Consider the following 22,693-nt stretch of genomic DNA (forward strand, 5'->3'; position numbering starts at 1 on the left):
TGTAAGAGCAGTGAGACTGTGGAATTCTCTGCCTGAGGAGGTAGTCATGATGAACTCGGTAAAAAAATTTAAAAGGGGCCTGGATGCATTTGTTTGGTGAATAATAACATTACAGGTTATGGATTCTAGATCTATATGGACAGAAGGTGGATCCAGGGATCTATTCTGATGCCATATTTGGAGTCGGAATGAATTTTTACCTTGAGTACAAGTTTTTTTTTTGCATTCCTCTCAGTAGGGACTCATTAGGGTTATAGGTTGAACTTGATGGACTCTGGTCTTTTTTTGACCTTATGAACTATGTTACAACACTTAAATTGTAGGTTTAACCCATGCCACATTCTTAGAATACTACCTCAAGTGTTCCTTAGCAACATACTGTACCACAAATTCTCACTCTTTAAATCAATTGCAATCACAATGGGAACATTTTTTACATATTGTCTACAGGAAATGCAAGTCAGCAAATAATTGTACTTAACAAAGCCCTCTGAAGCACACAAATAGCATAGCAGGGATGATATGGCTTGACCATGTACAGGTAAAAAGTGCAAATACCTTACTTTGTATTTTAATTTTTCAAATTTTTTCCAAACTTCGATGGAACTTGACATATCACTGTGAGCAGCTGAAAACTAACACTTTTATGGGGAAAGAAAATAACCAACACAATATTGACAGTTTTTTCAGTGTGGAAAAAATCTGACCTACAGGTAGTAGCTGCTAGCGCTAAATTTATAAATAATGCAAATGATGGTAGTACAGCTGTATACTACCTCCAAGTAGTATTAGACAGTACCTTTAAGATCTGTGGAGCTTTATGGTACTGCTTCATGCCTTCACACACAGGCACAGAGGTTTTCTTTTGTATCAGATGCCATATTATACTGACAAGAAAAAAATATACTGTTCTCCATCAGATAATGGAGAAATATTCCAACATACAAGCATTTCTTCTAGGGTAGAGTATCTCTTTAATATGGCAACATATGGAGTTAACATTTGGTTACAGGGTTTACTTTAGATCAGTGTGTGGGTTTATTTGGTTGCAGGGTTTACTTTAGATCAGAGTGTGAAACACTTTTATGCCTGTGGGCACCTCCCCAAGTCTCCCCCAACAACAGTTGTCAGTGGACTGTCAATTGGATTTGGACATGCCTAATATCTTGTTCCTGCAGGAAATAATGTGCTGCCAAAAGGGTTTTGTAGTGACTTATCACCCTCTTCCTATTGAAATAAACATGCAATAGTTAACCCACGATGGCTCATGATATACGTGCTTGAGCAATTACTATTAATACAGTATTTTATTTTTTTCCTAGGTTGTCCTGGAGCAAAAAAGAATGAATTCCTTACAAGCGTATTGGATGCATTAACTACAGATATGGTACATGCGGTTTCTGACTTAACATCCTCTTCCAGCAGGTTAGTGGCTAGATTTGTTGAAGGGCTTATATTGTTAATATTGATGGCCTGTCCTTAGAATATGATCAGATTAGCTGTGGTGCTGGTGCGAGGTGCTGCCGATTCCTTTCACATTAGTGTCAGGCCAGTGCGTACTTGCTACCACCATAGTTTTTTAGAAATTGTTAAAGATACTGCAGCATTGTTATTGAGAATGCTGCAATATTTTGCACGGCTTCCAATGAAAATATAGCTTTTTGCAAGTTACAAACCAGCCCACAACGGATGTCATTGTAGAGAAGCCTGGCCTCCTAAAACAGCTGATCAGTGGGGTGCCAGGACAGGCCATCAATTTTAAAATAAAAGTATACATTATTGAATTATGTGGATCGAGGACCTGATTTATCAATCGGCCTGAAACCCTACTTGTCTGGTTTTTCCACAACAACCAATCACAGCTCAACTCTCACTATACAAGAGCTTGTTAAGATTTGAAAGTTGAGCTGTGATTGGTTGCTGTGGGATAAACCAGACAAGTAGAGTTTCAGGCTGATTGATAAATCTCCCCCAGAATGTTTTAACATTTTATGGCAAAACTTGCCTTACATAAGTGTCTCAATAACTAAGATTCAAATAGTACCTGTCTTTTATAAAAACTTTTCATATGTTATAAAGACATTTTCCGAACCCGATCAATCATGAGAATGACCTGGGAGAAGTATGCGCTTAGCACGTTCTCTCCCGGCTCTGTGTCATGTGACCTGGAAGAACATGCAATGCAAGTTTATTGGGCTGCCCAGGTCTTATAGACACAGAGCAAGAAAAGGAGCTTACGACAGAGATGCTCTCTCCATGCTCATTCTTGTTATCAGTCAGGGTCTGAATACTAAGACCCTGACTGATAAAAGGACAAGTCAAAAGTGTTTTTTTTTATTTTTTTTATTTACAGATACACTTAAAAATAAATAAATAGATAAGGGCAAACATTTCAGGTATTACTATAGTTGTTGCATTTGCTAGAAGAGGGTTGAAGACTTACAATATTTTCTTGTTTTTCTCAACACTTAGTGACTAAAAATTGGAGTGTAATATAATCCACAGAGACAAAAAAAGTCTCTCATTTATAGTGTTGATTTATTAAATAAATATTTTAACAATGCCATACACAGTCATAAGTCATATGCTTGTGCAAAAGTAAACCTGTAGCACCTCACTAAGACGCACAGATAAACAGGACTGAAGCATTTGGCTTGGAAAGTCTATCTTAAAAGTAACCCTGACAGAATGGAAAAATACAGATTCTGTGCCAGAAGGACTTTTTTTCTTGCAAGACACAGAATCATTCTATCGAGCCTCTCAAGAGTGAGCGTCTATGTGTCAAGGTAGAAAACATGTGCAGGCCAGCTGGCTTCATATTCGAAAATGGCAGCCAGTGGAAAGGTGAGGGAGAAATCTACTAAATATAAAGTTGTCAAGTTAGAAAATTGAAGTTATACTAATGGTTTTACTTAACAGTTATGTCAAGATGCTAAAAGAAAGCATTATATACTGGATGCATGCCAGTTGTGCAGCAAGTATTAATATATTCCCAGAAGAACTACATTGTATATTGATGCAACAGTAAACATCATATGGTACTGGCACTATGTGTCTGTCCATAATCAATCCGATTCATTCTACATCTGGAAGTTATTCTTATGAAATGCTTCTTTTATAGCATTATTCAAAAATAAAGTCCAGAGATAAAACTTTACATTTAATGACAATGACAATTATCAAAATGAGAGTAAGAATAAGAAACTTGCCCTGCACCCACTGAAATGACATATGTGATACTAAAAAACGTATCCCCTATCCCCACTCTCCACGGGAGCGATGCGTCATACCCCCACCCAAAGCGGGGGCCGCCATGCCCCCCCCCCATATATTCCCATGGGAGAGCCATTCAGCAATCTTTGACTTTCCTATAGACATATATGAAGCGCCGCTCCCGGGAAGAGCCAGGGCTCTGTACAGAAGATCGCGGGGAGCCCCTGTGGTCAGACCCCCGCAATCTAAAACTTATCCAATATCCCTAGTTTAGTATGATACTTCTCCTTTAAAGGGAGTGAAGGAAAGAAATAGGTACAATAGAAGCAAACAATGTCCTGATGATCTGATACTTTACTGAACTGATACTTGACTGCAGTGAACAAATCTCTATGAATTGGGTTGATGAAACCTTTAAATAAATTATTATACATGTAAAGCCAAGTTTTTGTTCATTAACAAAATTGTACCCCTAAAAGCCTTTAGTTTGGCTGTCAGATTGAAAATTCAGTTTAATATGCATGAAGCATATTAAAGAGCAGAAGAAGCAGAGCAGATTGATATATAGTTTAAGGTTAGTGACACCTGGGGCACATCCGCAGCATATTTCACTCTGTGGATGCGCTGTCTGCAGTCACAGGGGGACTGCAGGGTAAGCTCCCATTTGCGGCAAGGTAGCTCTGTGTGTCCACTCATAGTAGCGGATTTCCTGCTGTGCAAATCCACTGCTACAAGTGGACACACAGAGCTACCCGGCAGCCAGGAGTTCCCTTTGTAGTCCCTCTGTGGCTGACATCGGCACATCCGCCCCGTCAGGATCAATTAGGTGGTCCAGTAAGTGGTCCTAATCTGTGACTAACAGCTGTATATCCATACACTCATGCAGGGAAGGTTGTCAGTTGCCAATTGGGTCCACCCTCTGGACTAAAGTTGGAATGAGCAGAAATTTACATAAATAACACACATGTATAACTAAAACCTTTCTGACTATATCATCTGGTCAGCTCTCCTAATCTATACCATGATGTTGGTGGACTGCACTGCCTTGTCATGATGACAGGTTCCCTTCAAGGCCTAATGCAAACTCAAAGCTCTGTACTACAGAACCATAGAAACTTAGGGGGATTCATCAAAACTGTCTACAAGAAAAAGCTTTATTGCCCATAGCAACCAACCCCAATCACATTACAGATTTCAAGTTTTTTAAACTTCTTTGGTCAAATGAAAGCTAAACTCTGATTGGTTGCTATGGGCAACATAGACAGATTTTCTTGTTGCTTTGTATAGTGTCTTCATATATTGGATCTTCATATATTGGAAATTCTCTGTAAGGGTGCATTAACTTCACAATTTTGCCATACTGTTTTGCATCAGTTTTTTTTCTGCATAACGTATGCCTTAACAACTGACAAAACTGTATGCAAATATAGTAGAATGAGCGTTGTGGTCAGCTCACCCAGTACGACCCACCGCAGCGCAGACAGGTGTGGAGCTCACCAGAAATATGGTTAGAAAAAGAAAAGAAAAAAAAACATACTTTTTTGATTAACACTTTCTTGCAATAAAGTTCAGTATCTTTTATTGAAATTCCAAGGAAAGTAGGTGTGGTTTGCCATGTGCAAGAAAAAATGTATCGTAAAAACTGTATGCCACTGTAGACCCATCCATTTTTCATTGACTTCAAAGTTATTAAAGAAAAGGTATATGGTTCGTATAAGTTTTTAAACAGGACACAAAACCGTAATAGGCTGCAGTATTGTTTATGGGGGAAAAAACGCACACAACCAAAACCAAAAACGTATGCAACCGGGATGGATGCTTCTTGTATTATATGTTTTTGCATATAATGTTTATATATATATGGTTTTCTATACGGTTGTATACGGTTTTCCTATACAAAACCGTATACGGGAACTGTATAGCAAAATCATGGTGTGAATGCACCCTAAAAGGCATTTCTTCAATTTCACAATATATGGAAAAGGCTGTGATATTTTTCAGTATGTCTGAAATTCTATAGAAATTAACTCTTTAAAGCACAATATAAATAAAATCTACAGTATCTATCTAACTATCTATCTATATTTCTATATCTATCTATCTATATCTATCTATCTATCTATCTATCTATCTATCTATCTATCTATATATATATATATATATATATATATATATATAGCCAGTAAAATGAGCTGTATTTTTTCTATATACTTGTAAACAAACTATGTGACTCTCTCTATAGCAGCCTGTCATTTTCTGCTCTCCCTTCTCTTTCTAGCTTTTCTCCTTGGTTCTTTCCCCTACTATCTGAACTGGTCTCTAACCTCCCCCCGCTGTTAACTTTATGCCTAGTTTCACCCCTGTGTTGGCTTCTTCGCCTGATTTCCATTTCTCTGTTCCATTTGGGCATGACAGAAGTTAACTGATATGTTTAATGCTCTATTGATTTCTGTATAGGTCTTTATTTGTATCAGTTTACATTGCTTTTGTCTTTGAATGAAAAAAACTTAAAAAAAACTTGCATGCTCAATTTTTTTTTTGTAAAAAAAAATAAAATAAGAATAAATGGACATGTCTGTTTTTATCCTATTGAAGTCTATGGCGATGGATGTAAACGGAAGAGTGTTCTGCTCATATCCGTCTGTCATCCATTTCTTTGGATCCGTTAATGTAAATGAACGAATCTGTTCAGAACGGATGACACAACACGTATATAAACCTAGCCTAACACTGAGATAGCAAAATGTCCATCAGAAGTCCATAAGACCCTGACAGACTTCTCTAATCTTTGTCTGAGGTGAAGCTCAATGGAAGGACATTTCTAGTAAAAACTATTTAGTAAATTGCTTCATTTTACCTTTAGGAGACGCATCTACAATAAAAATTAAAAAATAATGCAAAGGTGTCAATAGCCTTTAAATAGAGCCATGATCTGCATGATTTATTTGGCTGATATGAATACTATTCAATAAATATAAGGGAAGCTGCTTCATGTGTATAGATCGCACTGTTAGAGGAGGAGATTTAAAACATAACATTTATTCTCGTCTTGATAAAAAGCTCCAAAAAATATTGTTAAAAAATTCTATACAAACATACATTGTTCTATGCCGCCATCATAGTGTCCACATATAGGAGATTTATCAAAACCTGTGCAGAGGAAAAGTTGCCTAGTTGCCCATAGCAACCAATCAGATTCCTTCTTATATTTTTGAGAAGGCCTCTGCAAAATGAAAGAAGCAATCTGATTGGTTGCTATGGGCAACTAGGCAACTTTTCCTCTGCACAGGTTTTGATAAATCTCCCCCATAGTAATAGAGCATATACCAGTAGTCTAAATTGCCAGGAGGAATGTACTCAGGTTCGTACATATACTCAGTCACAACTCTCTGTGTCCTTCATAATAGTATCTTGACTCCAAGTCTAATGTATATATAGAGTCCACATAGAAGTCATATTGCAACCAAAATTGCAATCTGAAACGTAGGTATTGCAGAAATGTCTGTATAGAGCTTCAGCCATAGTTTAGCACGTGTATATTGCCATCGACAAATCAGATGATATGTTGCACTCTGCACAGACCATAGCGTTTTTTCTTAGCAGATGTCACACTTTCAGTATTAGTGTATACTTCTTATTGCACATAGTCCTTATAAATGTCAAAGTGCCAAATATTGCATCAGCATGATGTATACTTCTTATTGCACATAGCTTGTAGATGACTGTCACATAAGTAAAGTTCATATAGCAGATGAAAAGTGCAACGTTGATACAGATGCTGTTAATGAATACAGAGAAAAAAAACAGAGTTCCTGGGCTTGCTTCGGCATGGTCCGCTATGACACTAAGGCTAGTCAGATCCTCTGATGGTGCGATTCTTGCGATTCCACGCGTTTCCCTCTTTGCAGTTAATCGGGAATCAGATTCATCAATAGCTGCTGCGGAGCATGTTGCGGACATGACACTGATGGCGGCCATGTAACTAATTAGTGTAAGAGCTAGCATATATATGCGATAACCCATCCCCCTATTCTTTAAGTGCCTATCATAGCTGCCCATTGCATCTGACATGTGTCCGGAAAGCTCACCTGGACTCCACCTGAGATGCAATCAATACTAGCGGTTGGGATTATACAGATCATGGGTTAATGTGACATGTGTATCCAATGCCTCGATTTCATTCTGGTTGTCTGGCAATAAAGATATTTGCGTGTCAAGACTACGAATTGCACATAGAAGGTAGGAATAGTGTCATGATGTCTACACTATCATTACAGATCTAATATTTATGTAGGGATTATCACTTGAATGTGTCTATACATCTTCCTAAGTGCCATTTATTCATTTGTATAGTACCATCAGGTTCTTTTGCAATCTTCAGAAGGTTACCAATATGGCTTGTTTGTTACTTTTCTAGTAGAAATTCTCAGGGCTGCCCTGTAGAATCCTATGATGACATTGTTTTAAGCCATTGAAGAGTTTTTAGAAGCTTTTAGTGAGCTAGGGAGGTAATCCTTCCCTTTTGAAGGAGTCATACTGGAAAATGTGATTCATAGTTTAAATGTTAAGGTTTAAGAGGTTTTAACATAACTGGAATTATGTATTAGTGATATTTATGTGTTCTCAGGTCTCCTCTGTATTACAGTGACAAGTTTGGAGACATATTTTTAGGAATGTATATGATGTAAGTCTATATTTTCTGAGAACGTTTACTCATTTGGTGCCTACATATTAAGCCAGGTAACTGTTTTATACACCTGGTTTTTATGGCATGCAAAACTAATATGAAGTATTGATGCAAATGAAAGGTATGATAAGTGTGAATAGAAATTTTCACATAGACTTTATAGGCCTTATTTATAAAAAAAGAAAACTGGTTTTGTCACCAGTAGCAACATTACATTAAAAGGGTACACCAGGGAATTAAACCGATAGCCCATCCTTTCCCTCTCATCAACCAGTATAATTGTCTAAATATCATTCATTAGCTATATAGAGCAGTTTCCCCTCTTTGGTTGTCAATTACATGCATGAAGTGAGGGAATGACATCATCCAGCTATCCACTCTGTTTCTGTCCAGATCCCTATCTGAAAGCAGCACCCACCCTCCTGAGTGACACAGACCATGTAGTTTCTGCCTTGCACTGATGAGTCATGCTCCCCTTAGTGCAGAGAACTGGGAAGTGTGTGCAGCCAATAAGACACTGAATATCTCTGATGGGGGGCTGGCAGAGCAGAGCTGCAATGATTTCTGGGAGATGTAGGCAAGGGGAAAGAAGAATGGCAAAGGATATCAAGTAGCCAGAGAAGACAACAGAGGCCATATGCATATATGGCAGGATGGTTTACAGGTAACATATCCAGGTAGTGTAATGGCTTTGGAGCTTTTAATATATGTATACTTCCCTGGAGTACCCCTTTAAAGCTTTCATTATGCTAGAGCAGTTTAAAATAAGAAGATGAACTGTGGTTGGTTGCTATGAGCAGTTAGATCAGTTTTCTTATGTAGAATTACATGAGCTATACAGGCCCTGCACTAGGTATGTAATAAAGTGTATCCGGATGGACTGGGAGTGATCCTTTTAACCATTGAGTCAAATAACATTATGTGTAAGGATTACTCCTTATAGATGCTGCAGTTACATTCTCGCTTTTTCCTCCATGCCTTCTAAGAGCCATAACTGGGTGGTAGGGTGTATTATGAGTACAGTTATGGCAGGCCTGGAGGCCTTCAATAGACACTCGTCTACAACAACAAAATCCAGTGGCCTTTTGCATTCACTTCCAGGCAAAGGAAGAGAGAGGTGGTATCTGGTAACTATAAAGGCAAGTACACTAAGCAATTGTTTGAGATAGTGATTGTGTGTCTGTATACAAGAGTGTGAAGTATAAAGTGAGTGTAAGTATAAAAGTGAGAGGAACTTAAAATTAAAGGAATACTGTAAGAAGTATTGTGAGCATTGAGGGCATTTCTGTGAAATTATTATTTCATTTTTTTCTCTTTCCCTGTCTGGGAGAAATACAGATGGAGGGTGGGTGGAGTAGTTAATTAATTAACAGCTAATAAATTGCAGCTGTTAAGCCAGCTATCCTTTGCATTCACTTCCAGGCAAAGGAAGAGAGAGATGGTAACTTTAAAAGCAAGTACACTAAGCGAATGTTTGAGCTAGTGATTGTGTGTCTGTACATAAGAGTGTGAAGTATACAAGTGAGTGTAAGTATAAAAGTGAGAGGGACTTAACATTTTAATTGAAATATTTGATTTTTTTTTTTACTGTCAATTTTTGCAATCCCCAAATCTAATATGGCCTCCATGTTGGAAAAGGCAGTCCACTGTGCATCTTGCACAATGTATGCAATCCTTGAACAGCAGTTTGAGGGTGCATATTGTTGTGCAAGATGTTTGCAAGTTGTTCATTTGGAAGCCCAGATTCTGGATCTAGAGGAGCAACTGGCAACACTGAGATGCATTGACAACTTGGAGAGGTGGGGGAAGATTAGTGGGACGGAAGTCTAGGATAGTCAGGCAGCGAGCTGGGTTACAGTTAGAAAACTGGGTAGAGGGAAAAGTTTCAGGGAGGCTAGTCCTGAACTTGCACACCCCAACAAGTTTGCCCGGTGGGCAGATGAGGGGGGTGCCATTTCAGAGCTAGCAGTACTGCAGCAGGACTCTGCCTCTGACAGCCAGGGGTGTCAGTAAGGAGGGAGGGAGAAGTGCAGGGAAGGCCAGACAGGTACTGGTAGTGGGGGACTCAATTATTAGGGGGACAGAGGGCGATCTGTCACAAAGACCGGGATTGCCGAACAGTGTGTTGTCTTCCTGGCGCTCGAGTTCGGCACATCGCGGATCGGGTTGACAGGTTTCTGGGTGGGGCTGTAGGGGACCCAGCAGTCATGGTACATATTGGCACCAATGACAAAGTAAGAGGTAGGTGGAGTGTCCTTAAAAATTATTTCAGGGACTTAGGCCTCAAGCTTAAGGCAAGGACCTCCAAGGTAATATTTTCTAAAATATTGCCTGTACCACGAGCCACACCAGAGAGGTACCGGGAGATAAGGGAGGGAAAAAAGTGGCTCAGTAGCTGGTGTAGGAAGGAGGGGTTTAGGTTCATGGAGAACTGAGCCTACTTCGCTGTCGGATACTGGCTCTACTGTAGGGACAGGCTGCACCTCAATGGAGAGGGTGCAACTATGCTTGGGGAGAAGATGGCTAGAAGGGTCGAGGAGTGTTTAAACTGGGGACTGGGGGGAAGGGAACCCACAATGAAGAGGGGGAGATAGTGTAGATAGAGAGGGGGACTTATTAATATACCTGGGGGTAGAGGGGTTAGAATAGTTAATAGGGCTAGGCTTCATAGGAAGAAAAAACATACACCTTTAAATTGCATGTTGGCTAATGCCAGAAGTCTGACCAATAAAACTGAGGAACTGGAGTGGTTGATGTATGAGGAAAATTATGACATAGTGTGTATAACAGAGACTTGGTTGGACAATAGCTGTGCGGTCAACATACAGGTTTATAGTCTATTCAGGAAGGATCGGACAAAATGGAAAGGGGGAGGAGTTTGTCTTTATGTGAAATCGAGTCTGAAGGCCGCACTGCAGAAGGATATATGGGAGGGAAACGATAATGTGGAGTCATTATGGGTAGAAATATATGGAGATGAAAATAAAAAAAATTCTGATAGGGGTTTGCTATAAGACACCAAACATAATGGAAGAGGCAGAAGATAAATTACTGAGGCAAATAAACAAGGCAGCAAATTAGAATGATGTGATAATAATCGGGGACTTTAACTATCCTGATATAAACTGGGAGACTGATGTCACGATTCGGCTTACAGGTTGTGGATCCACTGTGTCAGCGAGGGATTGGCGTGGTCCGTGCTGGTGGACCGGTTCTAAGAGGCTACTGGTGTTCACCAGAGCCCGCCGCAAAGCGGGATGGTCTTGCTGCGGCAGTAGCAACCAGGTCGTATCCACTAGCAACGGCTCAACCTCGCTGACTGCTGAGAAGGCGTGGGACAGAAGGACTAGGCAGAGGCAAGGTCAGACGTAGCAGAAGGTCGGGGCAGGCGGCAAGGTTCGTAGTCAAGGTGGATAGCAGGAGTTCAGGTAACACAGGCTTTGGACAACACTAAACGCTTTCACTGGCACAAGGCAACAAGATCCGGCAAGGGAGTGCAGGGGAAGTGATGTGATATAGCCCGGGAGCAGGTGGAAGCCAATTAAGCTAATTGGGCCAGGCACCAATCATTGGTGCACTGGCCCTTTAAGTCTCAGAGAGCTGGCGCGCGTGCGCGCCCTAGAGAGCGGAGCCACGTGCGCCAGCACATGACAGCAGGGGACCGGGACGGGTAAGTGACTTGGGATGCGATTTGCGAGCGGGCGCGTCCCGCTGTGTGAATCGCATCCCCGACGGCCATGTCAGTGCAGTGCTCCCGGTCAGCGGGACTGACCGGGGCGCTGCAGGGAGAGAGACGCCGTGAGCGCTCCGGGGAGGAGCGGGGACCCGGAGCGCTCGGCGTAACAACTGAGACCTGTGAATCTCCTAAAGGAAAAAGGTTTCTGACTATAGCTAAAGACAGTTATCTGTCCCAAATGGTGCAGGGCCCGATCAGAGGGGGCGCCCTACTAGACTTAATATTAACCAACAGACATGACAGAGTAACTAATGTGCAAGTAGAAGGACACCTAGGAAATAGTGACCTAGGAAATTATAGCTTGTTCTTCAATAAGGGAATCTTTCGAGGGGCCACAAAAACATTGAACTTTAGAAAGGCAAAGTTTTATCAACTCAGAGAAGCCCTTAACAATATAAATTGGGATAATTTCCTCAAAAACAAGAATACCGACACTAAATGGCAGACTTTTAAAAATCTCTTAAATTCTCACTTTAAGATGTATATACATTAATGGGAATAAAAGGGTCAGAAATAAAAGAAAATCAATATGGATGAATGAAAATGTTAATGGGGCAATAAATGACAAAAATAAAGCATTTCAACTTCTAAAACAGGAAGGCAGTGAAAAAGCATTAAAAAGCTATAGAGAAAAATGTAAAATATGTAAAAAACTGATAAAAATAGAGACAGAAAGACGCATTGCCAATGAGAGTAAAACTAACCCCAAAATGTTATTTAACTGTATAAATAGCAAAAAGGTTAAAAATGAAAGTGTTGGCCCTTAAAAAAATGATAAGGAAGAAAATATAAACGGGGATCAGGAAAAAGCTAATATTTTAAACAAATTCTTCTCCACTGCCACTGTATTCACCAAGGAAAATGAAATGCCGGCTTAAATACAGTGAGAAAAGGTAAACTCCCCAGTACAGGTCACCTGTCTAACCCAGGAAGAAGTACAGTGCCGCCTACAAAAAATCAAAATAGACAAATCACCAGGTCCAGATGGCATTCACCCTCGTGTTCTAAAGGAATTAAGTAATGTAATAGACAGACCCCTATTTTTAATATTCAGGGACTCTATAGTAACAGGGACTGTTCCCCAGGACTGGCACATGGCAAATGTGGTGCCAATATTTAAAAAGGTGACCCCGGGAATTAAAGGCCTGTTAGTTTAACCTCCTTTGTTTGTAAATTGTTTGAGGGTTTTCTAAGGGATGCTATTTTGGAATATCTTAATAAAAATAAATGTATGACTCCACATCAGCATGGGTTTATGAGGGATCGGTCCTGTCAAACTAACCTGATCAGCTTTTATGAGGAAGCGAGCTCCAGACTGGACCAGGGGGAATCACTGGATGTTGTATATCTGGATTTTTCCAAAGCATTTTATACGGTGCCACAGAAAAGGTTGGTGCATAAAATGAGAAGGATGGGACTGTGGGAAAATAGTAACATAGTTCATAAGGTTGAAAAAAGACCGTAGTCCATCAAGTTCAACCAATAACCCTAATGAGTCCCTACTGAGTTGATCCAGAGGAAGGCAAAAAAAAAAAAACAGACTCGAAGTAAAAATTCCTTCCCGACTCCATATATGGCAGTCAAAATAAATCTCTGGATAAACGTTCTGTCCCTATAAATCTAGTATACATAACCAGCGATGTTATTACTCTCCAAAAATGCATCCAGCCCCTTTTTGAACTATTTTATAGAGTTCACCATGACCACCTCTGCAGGCAGAGAATTCCACAGTCTCACTGCTCTTACAGTAAAGAACCCCTGTCTGTGCTGGTGTAGAAACCTTCTTTCCTCAAGACGTAGAGGATGCCCCCTTGTTATAGATACAGTCCTGGGTATAAATAGATCATGGGAAAGATCTCTGTATGGTCCCCTGATATATTTATGCATAGTTATTAGGTCTCCCCTAAGCCTTCTTTTTTCTAAACTAAATAACCCCAACTCTGATAATCTTTTTGGGTACTGTAGTCCTCCCATTCCCCGTATTATCCTGGTTGCCCGTCTTTGAACCCTCTCCAGCTCCACTATATCTTTCTTGTACACTGGTGCCCAGTACTGTACACAGTATTCCATGTGTGGTCTGACTAGTGATTTGTACAGCGTTAGAATTATTTCCTTGTCATAGGCATCTATGCCCCTATTGATGCACCCCATGATTTTTTTTTGCCTTTGCAGCAGCTGCCTGACACTGGTCACTACAGCTAAATTTACTGTTAACTAAGACTCCCAAGCTCTTTTCCACTTCAGTCATCCCTAGTGTTCTCCCATTTAATACATAATCCCAGCCTGGATTTTTCTTCCCCATGAACATTACCTTACAATTAGCAGTGTTGAACCTCATCTGCCACTTCCCAGACCAAACGTCCAACCTATCAAGATCCATTTATAACAGTTCACTGTCCTCTATTGTGTTTACCGCTTTACAGAGTTTAGTATCATCTGCAAAGATTGCTACTTTACTATTCAACCCCTCTTCAAGGTCATTAATGAATATATTAAATAGAACTGGACCCAAGACAGACCCCTGTGGTACCCCACTAGTAACAGTCACCCAATCAGAATAAGTACCATTAATAACCACCTTCTGTTTCCTATCACTGAGCCAGTTACTTACCCACTTGCAAACATACTCCCCAAGCCCAATCCTTCTCATTTTATTCACCAACCTTTTATGTTGAACCGTATCAAATGCTTTGGAAAAATCCAGATATACGACATCCAGCGATTGCCCCTGGTCCAGTCTGGAGATCACCTCCTCATAAAAGCTGATCAGGTTAGTTTGACAGGACCGATCCCTCATAAAGCCATGCTGATATGGAGTCACATATTTATTTTATCAAGATATTCCAAAATACCATCCCTTAGGAAACCCTCAAACAATTTACATACAACAGAGTTTAAAGGGGTACTCCCGTGGAAAACTTTTTTTTTTTTTTTAAATCAACTGGTGTCAGAAAGTTAAACTGATTTGTAAATTACTTCTATTAAAAAATCTTAACCTTTCCAGTACTTTTTAGGGGCTATACACTACAGAAGGAATGCTTTTCTTTTTGGATTTCTCTGATGTCACGATGCTCTGTGCTGACCTCTGCTGTCCATTTTTGGAACTGTCAGAGCAGAGAAATCCAAAAAGAAAAGCATTTCCTCTGTAGTATACAGCCCATAAAATGTATTGGAAGGATTAAGATTTTTTAATTGAAGTAATTTACAAATCTGTTTAACTTTCTGGCACCAGTTGATTAAAAAAAAAAAGGGGTCTGTCTATTACATTACTGAATTCCTTTAGAATACGGGGGTGAATGCTATCTGGACCTGGGCATTTGTCTATTTAGATTTTTTGTAGGCGCACTGTACTTCTTCCTGGGTTAGACAGGTGACCTGTACTGGGGAGTTTACCATATCTCGCTGTATTTCACCTGGCATTTCATTTTCCTCTGTGAATACAGTGGAGAATAATTTTTTTTATATATTTGCTTTTTCCTGATGCCAGTTTATAATTTCTTCCTCATCATTTTTTAAAGCGCCCACACTTTCTTTTGACCCATTGCTATTTATATAGTTAAAGAACATTTTGGGGTTAGTTTTACTCTCTTTGGCAATGAGTCTTTCTGTCTCTATTTTTGCGGCTTTTATCTGTTTTTTACATTTTACATTTTTCTCTATAGCTTTTGAATGCTTCTTCACTGCCGTCCTCTTTTAGTAGTTTAAATGCTTTATTTTTGTCATTTATTGCCCCCTTAACTTATTCATTCTTATTCATCTATATTGGTTTATTTTATTTCTGACCCTTTTATTCCTATAAGGTATATACATCTTACAGTGAGAATTTAAGATATTTTTAAGTCTCCCATTTAGTGTCAGTATTCTTGTTTTTGAGGACATTATCCCACTTTATAATGTTAAGCGCTTCTCTGAGTTGATCAAACTTTTCCTTCTTAAAGTTCATTGTTTTTGTGGCCCCTCAAGAGATTCCCTTATTGAAGAACAAGCTATAATGTAATATATTATGATCACTATTTCCTAGGTGTCCTTCTACCTGCACATTAGTTACTCTGTCAGGTCTGTTGGTTAATATTAAGTCTAGTAGGGTGCCCCCTCTGGTCGGATCCTGCACCATTTGGGACATATAATTGTCTTCAACTAGTCAGAAGCCTGTTTTCTTTATGAGATTCACAGGACTCAGTCTCCCAGTTTATATGAGGATAGTTAAAGTCTCCCATTATTATCACATCATTTTGATTGCTGCCTTATTTATTTGCCTAAGTAATTCATCTTCTGCCTCTTCTATTTTGTTTGGTGGCTTATAGCAAACCCCTATAAGAATTTATTTATTCTTATTTCCATATATTTCTACCCATAATGACTCCACATTATCGTCTCCCTCCCAAATTATCCTCTCACAGTGCAGCCTTCAGACTGGACTTTACATAAAGACAAACTCCTCCCCCTTTCCGTTTTGTCTGATCCTTCCTGAATAGACTATAACCCTGTATATTGACCGCCCAGTCACAGCTATTGTCCAACCAAGTCTCTGTTATGTGTGCAAGCAGGTAAGTAACTGGCTCAGTGATAGGAAGCAGAGGGTGGTTATTAATGGTACTTATTCTAATTGGGTGACTGTTACTAGTGGGGTACCACAGGGGTCAGTCTTGGGTCCTCTTCTAGTTAATATATTTATTAATGACCTTGAAGAGGGGTTGAATAGTAAAGTAGCAATCTTTGAAGATGATACCAAACTCTGTAAAGCGGAAAACACAATAGAGGACAGTGCACTTTTACAAATGGATCTGGATAGGTTGGAGGTTTGGGCTGGGAAGTGGCAGATGAGATTAAACACTGATAAATGTAAGGTAATGCACATAGGGAAGAAAAATCTGGGCTGGGATTATGTATTAAATGGGAGAACACTAGGGACGACTGACGTGGAAAAAGGCTTGGGAGTCTTAGTCAACAGTAAATTTAGTGACCAGTGTCGGGCAGCTGCTGCAAAGGCAAATAAAATCATGGTGTGCATCAGTAGAAAAAGAAAATAATTCTACCACTGTACAAATCACTAGTCAGACCACACATGGAATACTGTGTACTGGGCACCAGTGTACAAGAAAGATATAGTGGCGCTGGAGAGGGTTCAAAGACGGGCAACCAGATTAATAAGGGGAATGGGAAGACTACAGTACCCAGAAAGATTATCAGAATTAGTGTTATTTTGTTTAGAAAAAAGAAGGCTTAGGGGCGACCTAATAACTACCGTATTTATCGGTGTATAACACGCACTAGCGTATAACACGCACCCCAATTTTAACAGGAAAATTAAAAGTAAAATTGTCACTTGTTTTCTCCCGCACTATCCACAGGTACTGGTGTATAGTGCGGGAGATGCTGATTAAAATGAGCCCTACCTTGTCTGGATCTGCGCCGCCGTTCTCCTGCAATTGTAGCTTTATTATCTGTTGAAATCTTCCTGTAACTGGCAAGGGCGGGGCTTCTGCACTGACGTCAGCGCCGCTTATGAATATTGATCCCCCCTCTCTCCAGTTACAGGGAGAATGGCGGCGCAGATCCGGACAAGATAGGGCTCATTTTAATCAGCGTCTCCCGCACTATCCACCAGTACCTGTGGATAGTGTGGGAGAAAACATTTGACAGTTTTCCAGAGCGGAGAGGAGACGCCGCTGGTCACGGATTTAAAGTGGCCGTGGCGGTGCTGCTAATACTTAACAAGCAGCCACTTTAAATCAGTGACCAGAAGATTTATTGGCGTATAACACGCAGGCAGACTTTTTGCCTTAAATTTTAGTTTTAAAAGTGCTTGTTATACGCCGATAAATACGTTATGTATAAATATATCAGGGGCCCTTACAGAGATCTTTCCCATGATCTATTTATACCCAGGACTGTATCTATAACAAGGGGGCATCTTCTACGTCTAGAGGAAAGAAGGTTTCTATGCCAGCACAGATGGGGGTTCTTTGCTGTAAGAGCAGTGAGATTGGGGAATTCTCTGCCAGAGGAGGTGGTCATGGTGAATTCTGTAAAAGAATTTAAAAGGGGTCTGGATGCATTTTTGGAGAATAATAACATTACAGGTTACGGATTCTAGATCTATATCAACTCAGTAGGGACTCATTAAACTTGATGGACTCTAGTCTTTTTCCGACCTTATGAACTATGTTACTGTGAAAGTCTTGTTAGAGCAGGGGGGTTGTGATTGTTCTACAAAAGTTCCCCCCATTTAACTGCCTAGATGTAATGGTTGCTGTTGGCATCACACTGATCTCGGCTGCTGCCAGTGGGGGTCAGTTGGAATGCACAGTTCCTTAGCTGCTCCATATTTCACCAATACACATCTGTTTTATATACAGTCAACAGCAAATATTGCAATAAGGTATTTGTTACTGTTGCCTGTGGTAAAACCTGGCAGGACGTATTTAACCACCAAAAGAGGCAATGAAGTATTACACAGTGACCACTCAAATTAGTAGGTTGTCAGTGTACTGCAGAACCGGGCAGGTTCTTTAGACCAAAAGATGTTCTTTGTGACTCCTAATACTTAGCTGAAACTTCCCGTTTTGTTCAGGTCATTTCCTAGTAACGCCTTTCTTCTAAACACCGAGGTGCATACAGGTGTACAGTGAAAGGTGACACCAGTATATAGATAACACTGGGTCCACCAGCATTTACAGCATAGATCAGCAACCCCCTTTCCTGTAGAATGACCTCTGAAAATGTCACAGAGAATATCCAGTAGTGTCTCCAGTTCACCTGAATGGGTAAGGTCCTGTCTATTGTCCATGGTCCATGGGTCCTGCTGTAAAGCATATTACTAAATGTTGCAAAAAAGCTCAGGCATGATGGCTGCTTAAAAAAAATAATACACAAAAAACTAAAAAATTTGAATAAATAAATTAAAATATAAAATAGGAACAAATTAGAAAAATCCAGGATTTCCAGGATTTCTTTTTTTTTCTTCAGTGAAGGGTAATTTAAGTGCTACAGCCAACAAAGACATTTAAATTTGATTCCTAAATTAAATCTGTGTCCTTCCCAGAAGAATGGAAGCTTTTTAACTAGAAATAAGGTCCATATGAATGCCCAGAGAAGCAAGTTAATATTGCAGCAGAACACAAGATAATTATTTAGTAGTTAATGGTAACAAAGAAACGATTAATGTTTGTATAGAAAAAAGCAATCCTGCACTGAATAGCCAGACAAATTATTATGAATAGGAAAAAGAAAAAACGCCAATGCAAAAAATCTTGATAAATATGCAATGCAAATTGGTAGATTAAAAAATACCAGGTTTTAAATGCGTGGAGGTGCTAACGCGGAGAAAAGTTCTAGCAATGGACATGTGGAAGGAAAAATCATTGCACTCACCATGGAAGATTTTTCAAATGGATCAAGGTTTATTCATCTGTGCTGTACAAACAGGCGAGAGGGAAAGGAGGGGATGCGGACATCAGCTCCAAAGAGCTGACAAGGAGCGACGAATCGTTTCGCAGTAGGTCTGCTTATTCACGCTCAGAGCATGAACAAGCAGACCTACTGCGAAACGATTCGTCGCTCCTTGTCAGCTCAATGGAGCTGATGTCCGCATCCCCTCCTTTTCTTCTCGCCTGTTTGTACAGCACAGATGAACAAGCCTTGATCCATTTGAAAAATCTTCCGTGGTGAGTGCAATGATTTTTTCTTCCACATGTTCAAAAAAAACGATTAATGTCTGTATCTCCTGGTGATCTAGGGTAATGACAGATTTGTAAATTACTTCTATTAAAAAATCTTAATCCAGGAGCTGTCCAGAGCAGGATAGGTTTGCTATGGGGATTTTCTCCTACTTTGGACAGTTCCTGACATGGACAGCAGTGTCAGCAGAGAGCACTTTGGTCAGACTGAAAAGAAATTCAAAAAGAAAATAACTTTCTCTGTAGAATACATCAGCTGATAAGTTCTGGAAGGATTCAGATTTTTTAATAGACGTTATTTACAAATCTGTTTAACTTCCTGGTACAAGTTGATTTAAAGTACCCCTTTAGGTCCAGTTATTTATTATAAATTTGCCAAAACCGGGCAAGGACCTGAAAAATCCAGATTCATACAGACCTACCCCCTGTTGACATTGTATGGTACCAGATTGTTCATAGTTCATGCTGTCCAAATCTACTGTGGTAATCCTCAAGAGATTATTTCTCTGTCATGGGTAGCCACAATTGACTCCCATGACAGAGAAATCCTGTCTTTGGATGCTGTTAAAGGAAAACTGTCAGCTTGCTCTCCCCACACTAACCAGCAGTACTGGCTGATAGGGCAGGGGACGCTGATCAGTTTGATGCTTACTGTGCCAGATCCGCCTGGCCGTTCTGCCGATATCTTTGTTTTTCCCTATATGCTAATGAAGTGCTAAATGGCACAGGCGCGTTAACTGGCACTCTAACGTCACCGACGCAGGCCGCAGCGCTGCCCAGCTCATCAATATTCCTCCCCTCCCTCTGCCTCTACCTCTTCATTACAGAGCAGGGAGAAGAGGGAGAAGCGGAATGAGGGGAGAAATATTGATGAGCTGGGCGGTGCTGCGGCCGGCTGCGGTGACGTCAACTCCAATTAGTACTTCATTAGCATATAAGGAAAAACGAAGATATCGGCAGAACGGTTGGGCGGATCCGGCCACAGTAAGCATCAAACTGATCAAACTGATCAGCGTCCCGCACACTATCAGCCAGCACCACTGGTTAGTGCGGGGGGGGGGGGGGAGCAAGCTGACAGTTTTCCTTTAAAGCATTTAACAGTGTGGAATAAGGGCACATGTGGGCCATCCTTGACAAATTTTGGGCAACAATTTTATTAATTGGTTGCGCTTACTATATTTCCAACTGCCATACTAATCAGTAGGGCTGTATTAGCCAAATTTGCTTTAGCCCGGGGCACGAGACAAGAGTGTTGTCCCTACTACTGTTTGCAATAGCGGTGGAGACACTGGCTTGTGCAATCAGAGAGAACTACCTTATTCATGGTTTCCATTTTGATATGTTACAGGAAAAGATATATATGTATGTGATTAACTCCATTTCTTTAGTTCACTGGATATGACTCTCCCAAAGGTAAAGGAAATCATACAGAGGTGGACAAAATTGTTCATACTCTTACATTAAATACAACCCCCCCCCCCCCCAAAAAAAAAACACAATGCTTTCTGAAATAACTTGAAACTGTCAAAAGTAATAATGAATAAAAATGTACTGAAAATTAATTGATAAAAATAAGACCCTACTTTTGACTTTTGGTTCCACAGAATAATTTTGAGAAACAATAACACTGGCCTGGACAAAAATGATGGTACCCTGAAACTTTTGTGGCTGTCCCTGCAATCAAGCTGGAGTGAAATGGGCTGCCTAGTGTCAGGAAGCTTGGTCTCGGTCACAGTTCATAAGTACGCCAACAGGAGTAATGACCCGAAACACAGCTAAGAACAACCAAAAATTACTAAGAGCAAAACATTGGACTATTTTGAAATGGTCTTCTATCAGCCTTGATCTAAATCTTATTAAACATCTGTAGAAGGAGCTGAACCATGCAGTCTAAAGAAGGCATCCTTCAAACCTGAGACATCTGGAGTAGTATCTTTTGAGGAGTGGGCCTAAATCTCATTGAGAGTTACAGAAATCACTTGAGTATAGTGACTGCCTTGAAAGGTTGTACAACAAAATATTAAGTTAAGAGTAACATAATTTTTGTCCAGGACAGTTTCATTATTTTGTTTTTCAGAATTATTCTGTTGAATCAGAATTAAAAAATGTCTGATTTACATCAGTTAATAATCGGCACATTTTTATCAATGGTTACTTTTGTCAGTTTCAAGTTATTTCAGAAAGAATTGTCTTTCTGTCTTTAACAAAAGGGTACCAACAATTTTGTCCACATCTGTAACTCGATTCGGGAAGTTTGATCTAGTAATTAAGTTGGTATTCCAGGATTTATTTTATTTGACTATGCTACAGAGGCAGTAAAGATATTGTAGTTCATAATATAGTGTCTGTACCTTTGTTTGATGGCGGGTCTCACAATTCTTATGTGATCTTTGTCACAGTGTTTTAGCAGCATACAAAATGAGTGTTGTCTCAGCTTTCCCCAGGTTGCAGTGTGGCCCGAGACATTACATCACTAGTCAGGTGTTGAAAGGGAGCCTGTCTGTACTTCAATGAGTGGGGTAAACACTGGGTGAGAGGGATATAATTTCCCACATGGCTGCAGGGAATTTTAGTTTTAAGCACAGCACAGCATGCAAGGCAGCTCAGCTGTGCTGCAATGGGTGGGGTGGCTGATGCATGGGAGGTAGAAAAGTGACTTCACACTTATAAATAAGGAATTATGGTACTTGTAGTTGGAAGGAACTCCATTTGGAAATAGCCATTTCACAAAAAGAAATCAGCAGCATTATGGTGTATTAACAACAACATAGCCATTTAGCCCCAAAACAAGCACAGATCCTTCCTAAACATGTCCATTACTGTCTGGCAGTTAAGAACTAAAGTCACCTTATGGTGGTTAACCCCTTTAACTGGACAAAATCTACACCTTTCCCGTTAGTTCACCCTTGTCCCCATTCTGTTATTCCTTGTGTCACGTAGACAAAATATTTGAGTATTAGTTTGACCGCTAAAGTTCATGACATTACCAAGCTAAACCTCCTTTCCCTACTGGAGAGGATAAAAAGTCAAGTAGATGCTGGTCTTAAGCTTCTCTTATCCGCCCTGGGCAGGATTAACCTAATGCACCTTTGTGAATACCTAAATTGTGGTCAATGGGGGAGATTTATAAAAAACCTGTCCAGAGGAAAAGTTGCTGAATTGCCCATAACAACCAATCAGATTGGTTCTTTCATTTTTTTTTTTAAAAGGCCTCTGAAAAATGAAAGAAGCAATCTGGTTGCTATGGACATCTCAGGTTTTGATAAATCTTCCCCAATATGTGTCAGTTAGAAAATGTTTATTTCTAATGTTGAAATTTGACAGATGATTTGATTTATGTCTGTATTTTGTCTCTCTGTCATGTATTGTTATAGTTTA

The 22,693-nt window shown here is 40.0% G+C and overlaps 1 protein-coding gene across 2 annotated transcripts in view; it reads left to right on the forward strand.

Moving 5' to 3' along the window:
- SMOC2 (SPARC related modular calcium binding 2) overlaps positions 1 to 22,693 on the forward strand; it is a 308,253-nt gene that overhangs the window by 240,107 nt on the left and 45,453 nt on the right. For both annotated transcript variants that reach the window (XM_056567010.1, XM_056567011.1), the window contains one exon: positions 1,323 to 1,425. In XM_056567010.1, coding sequence (XP_056422985.1) covers positions 1,323 to 1,425 — 103 coding nt within the window. The remainder of the gene's footprint in view (positions 1 to 1,322; positions 1,426 to 22,693) is intronic.

This window comes from Hyla sarda, chromosome 3 (genome assembly GCF_029499605.1).
Source record: "Hyla sarda isolate aHylSar1 chromosome 3, aHylSar1.hap1, whole genome shotgun sequence".
Taxonomy (NCBI): domain Eukaryota; kingdom Metazoa; phylum Chordata; class Amphibia; order Anura; family Hylidae; genus Hyla; species Hyla sarda.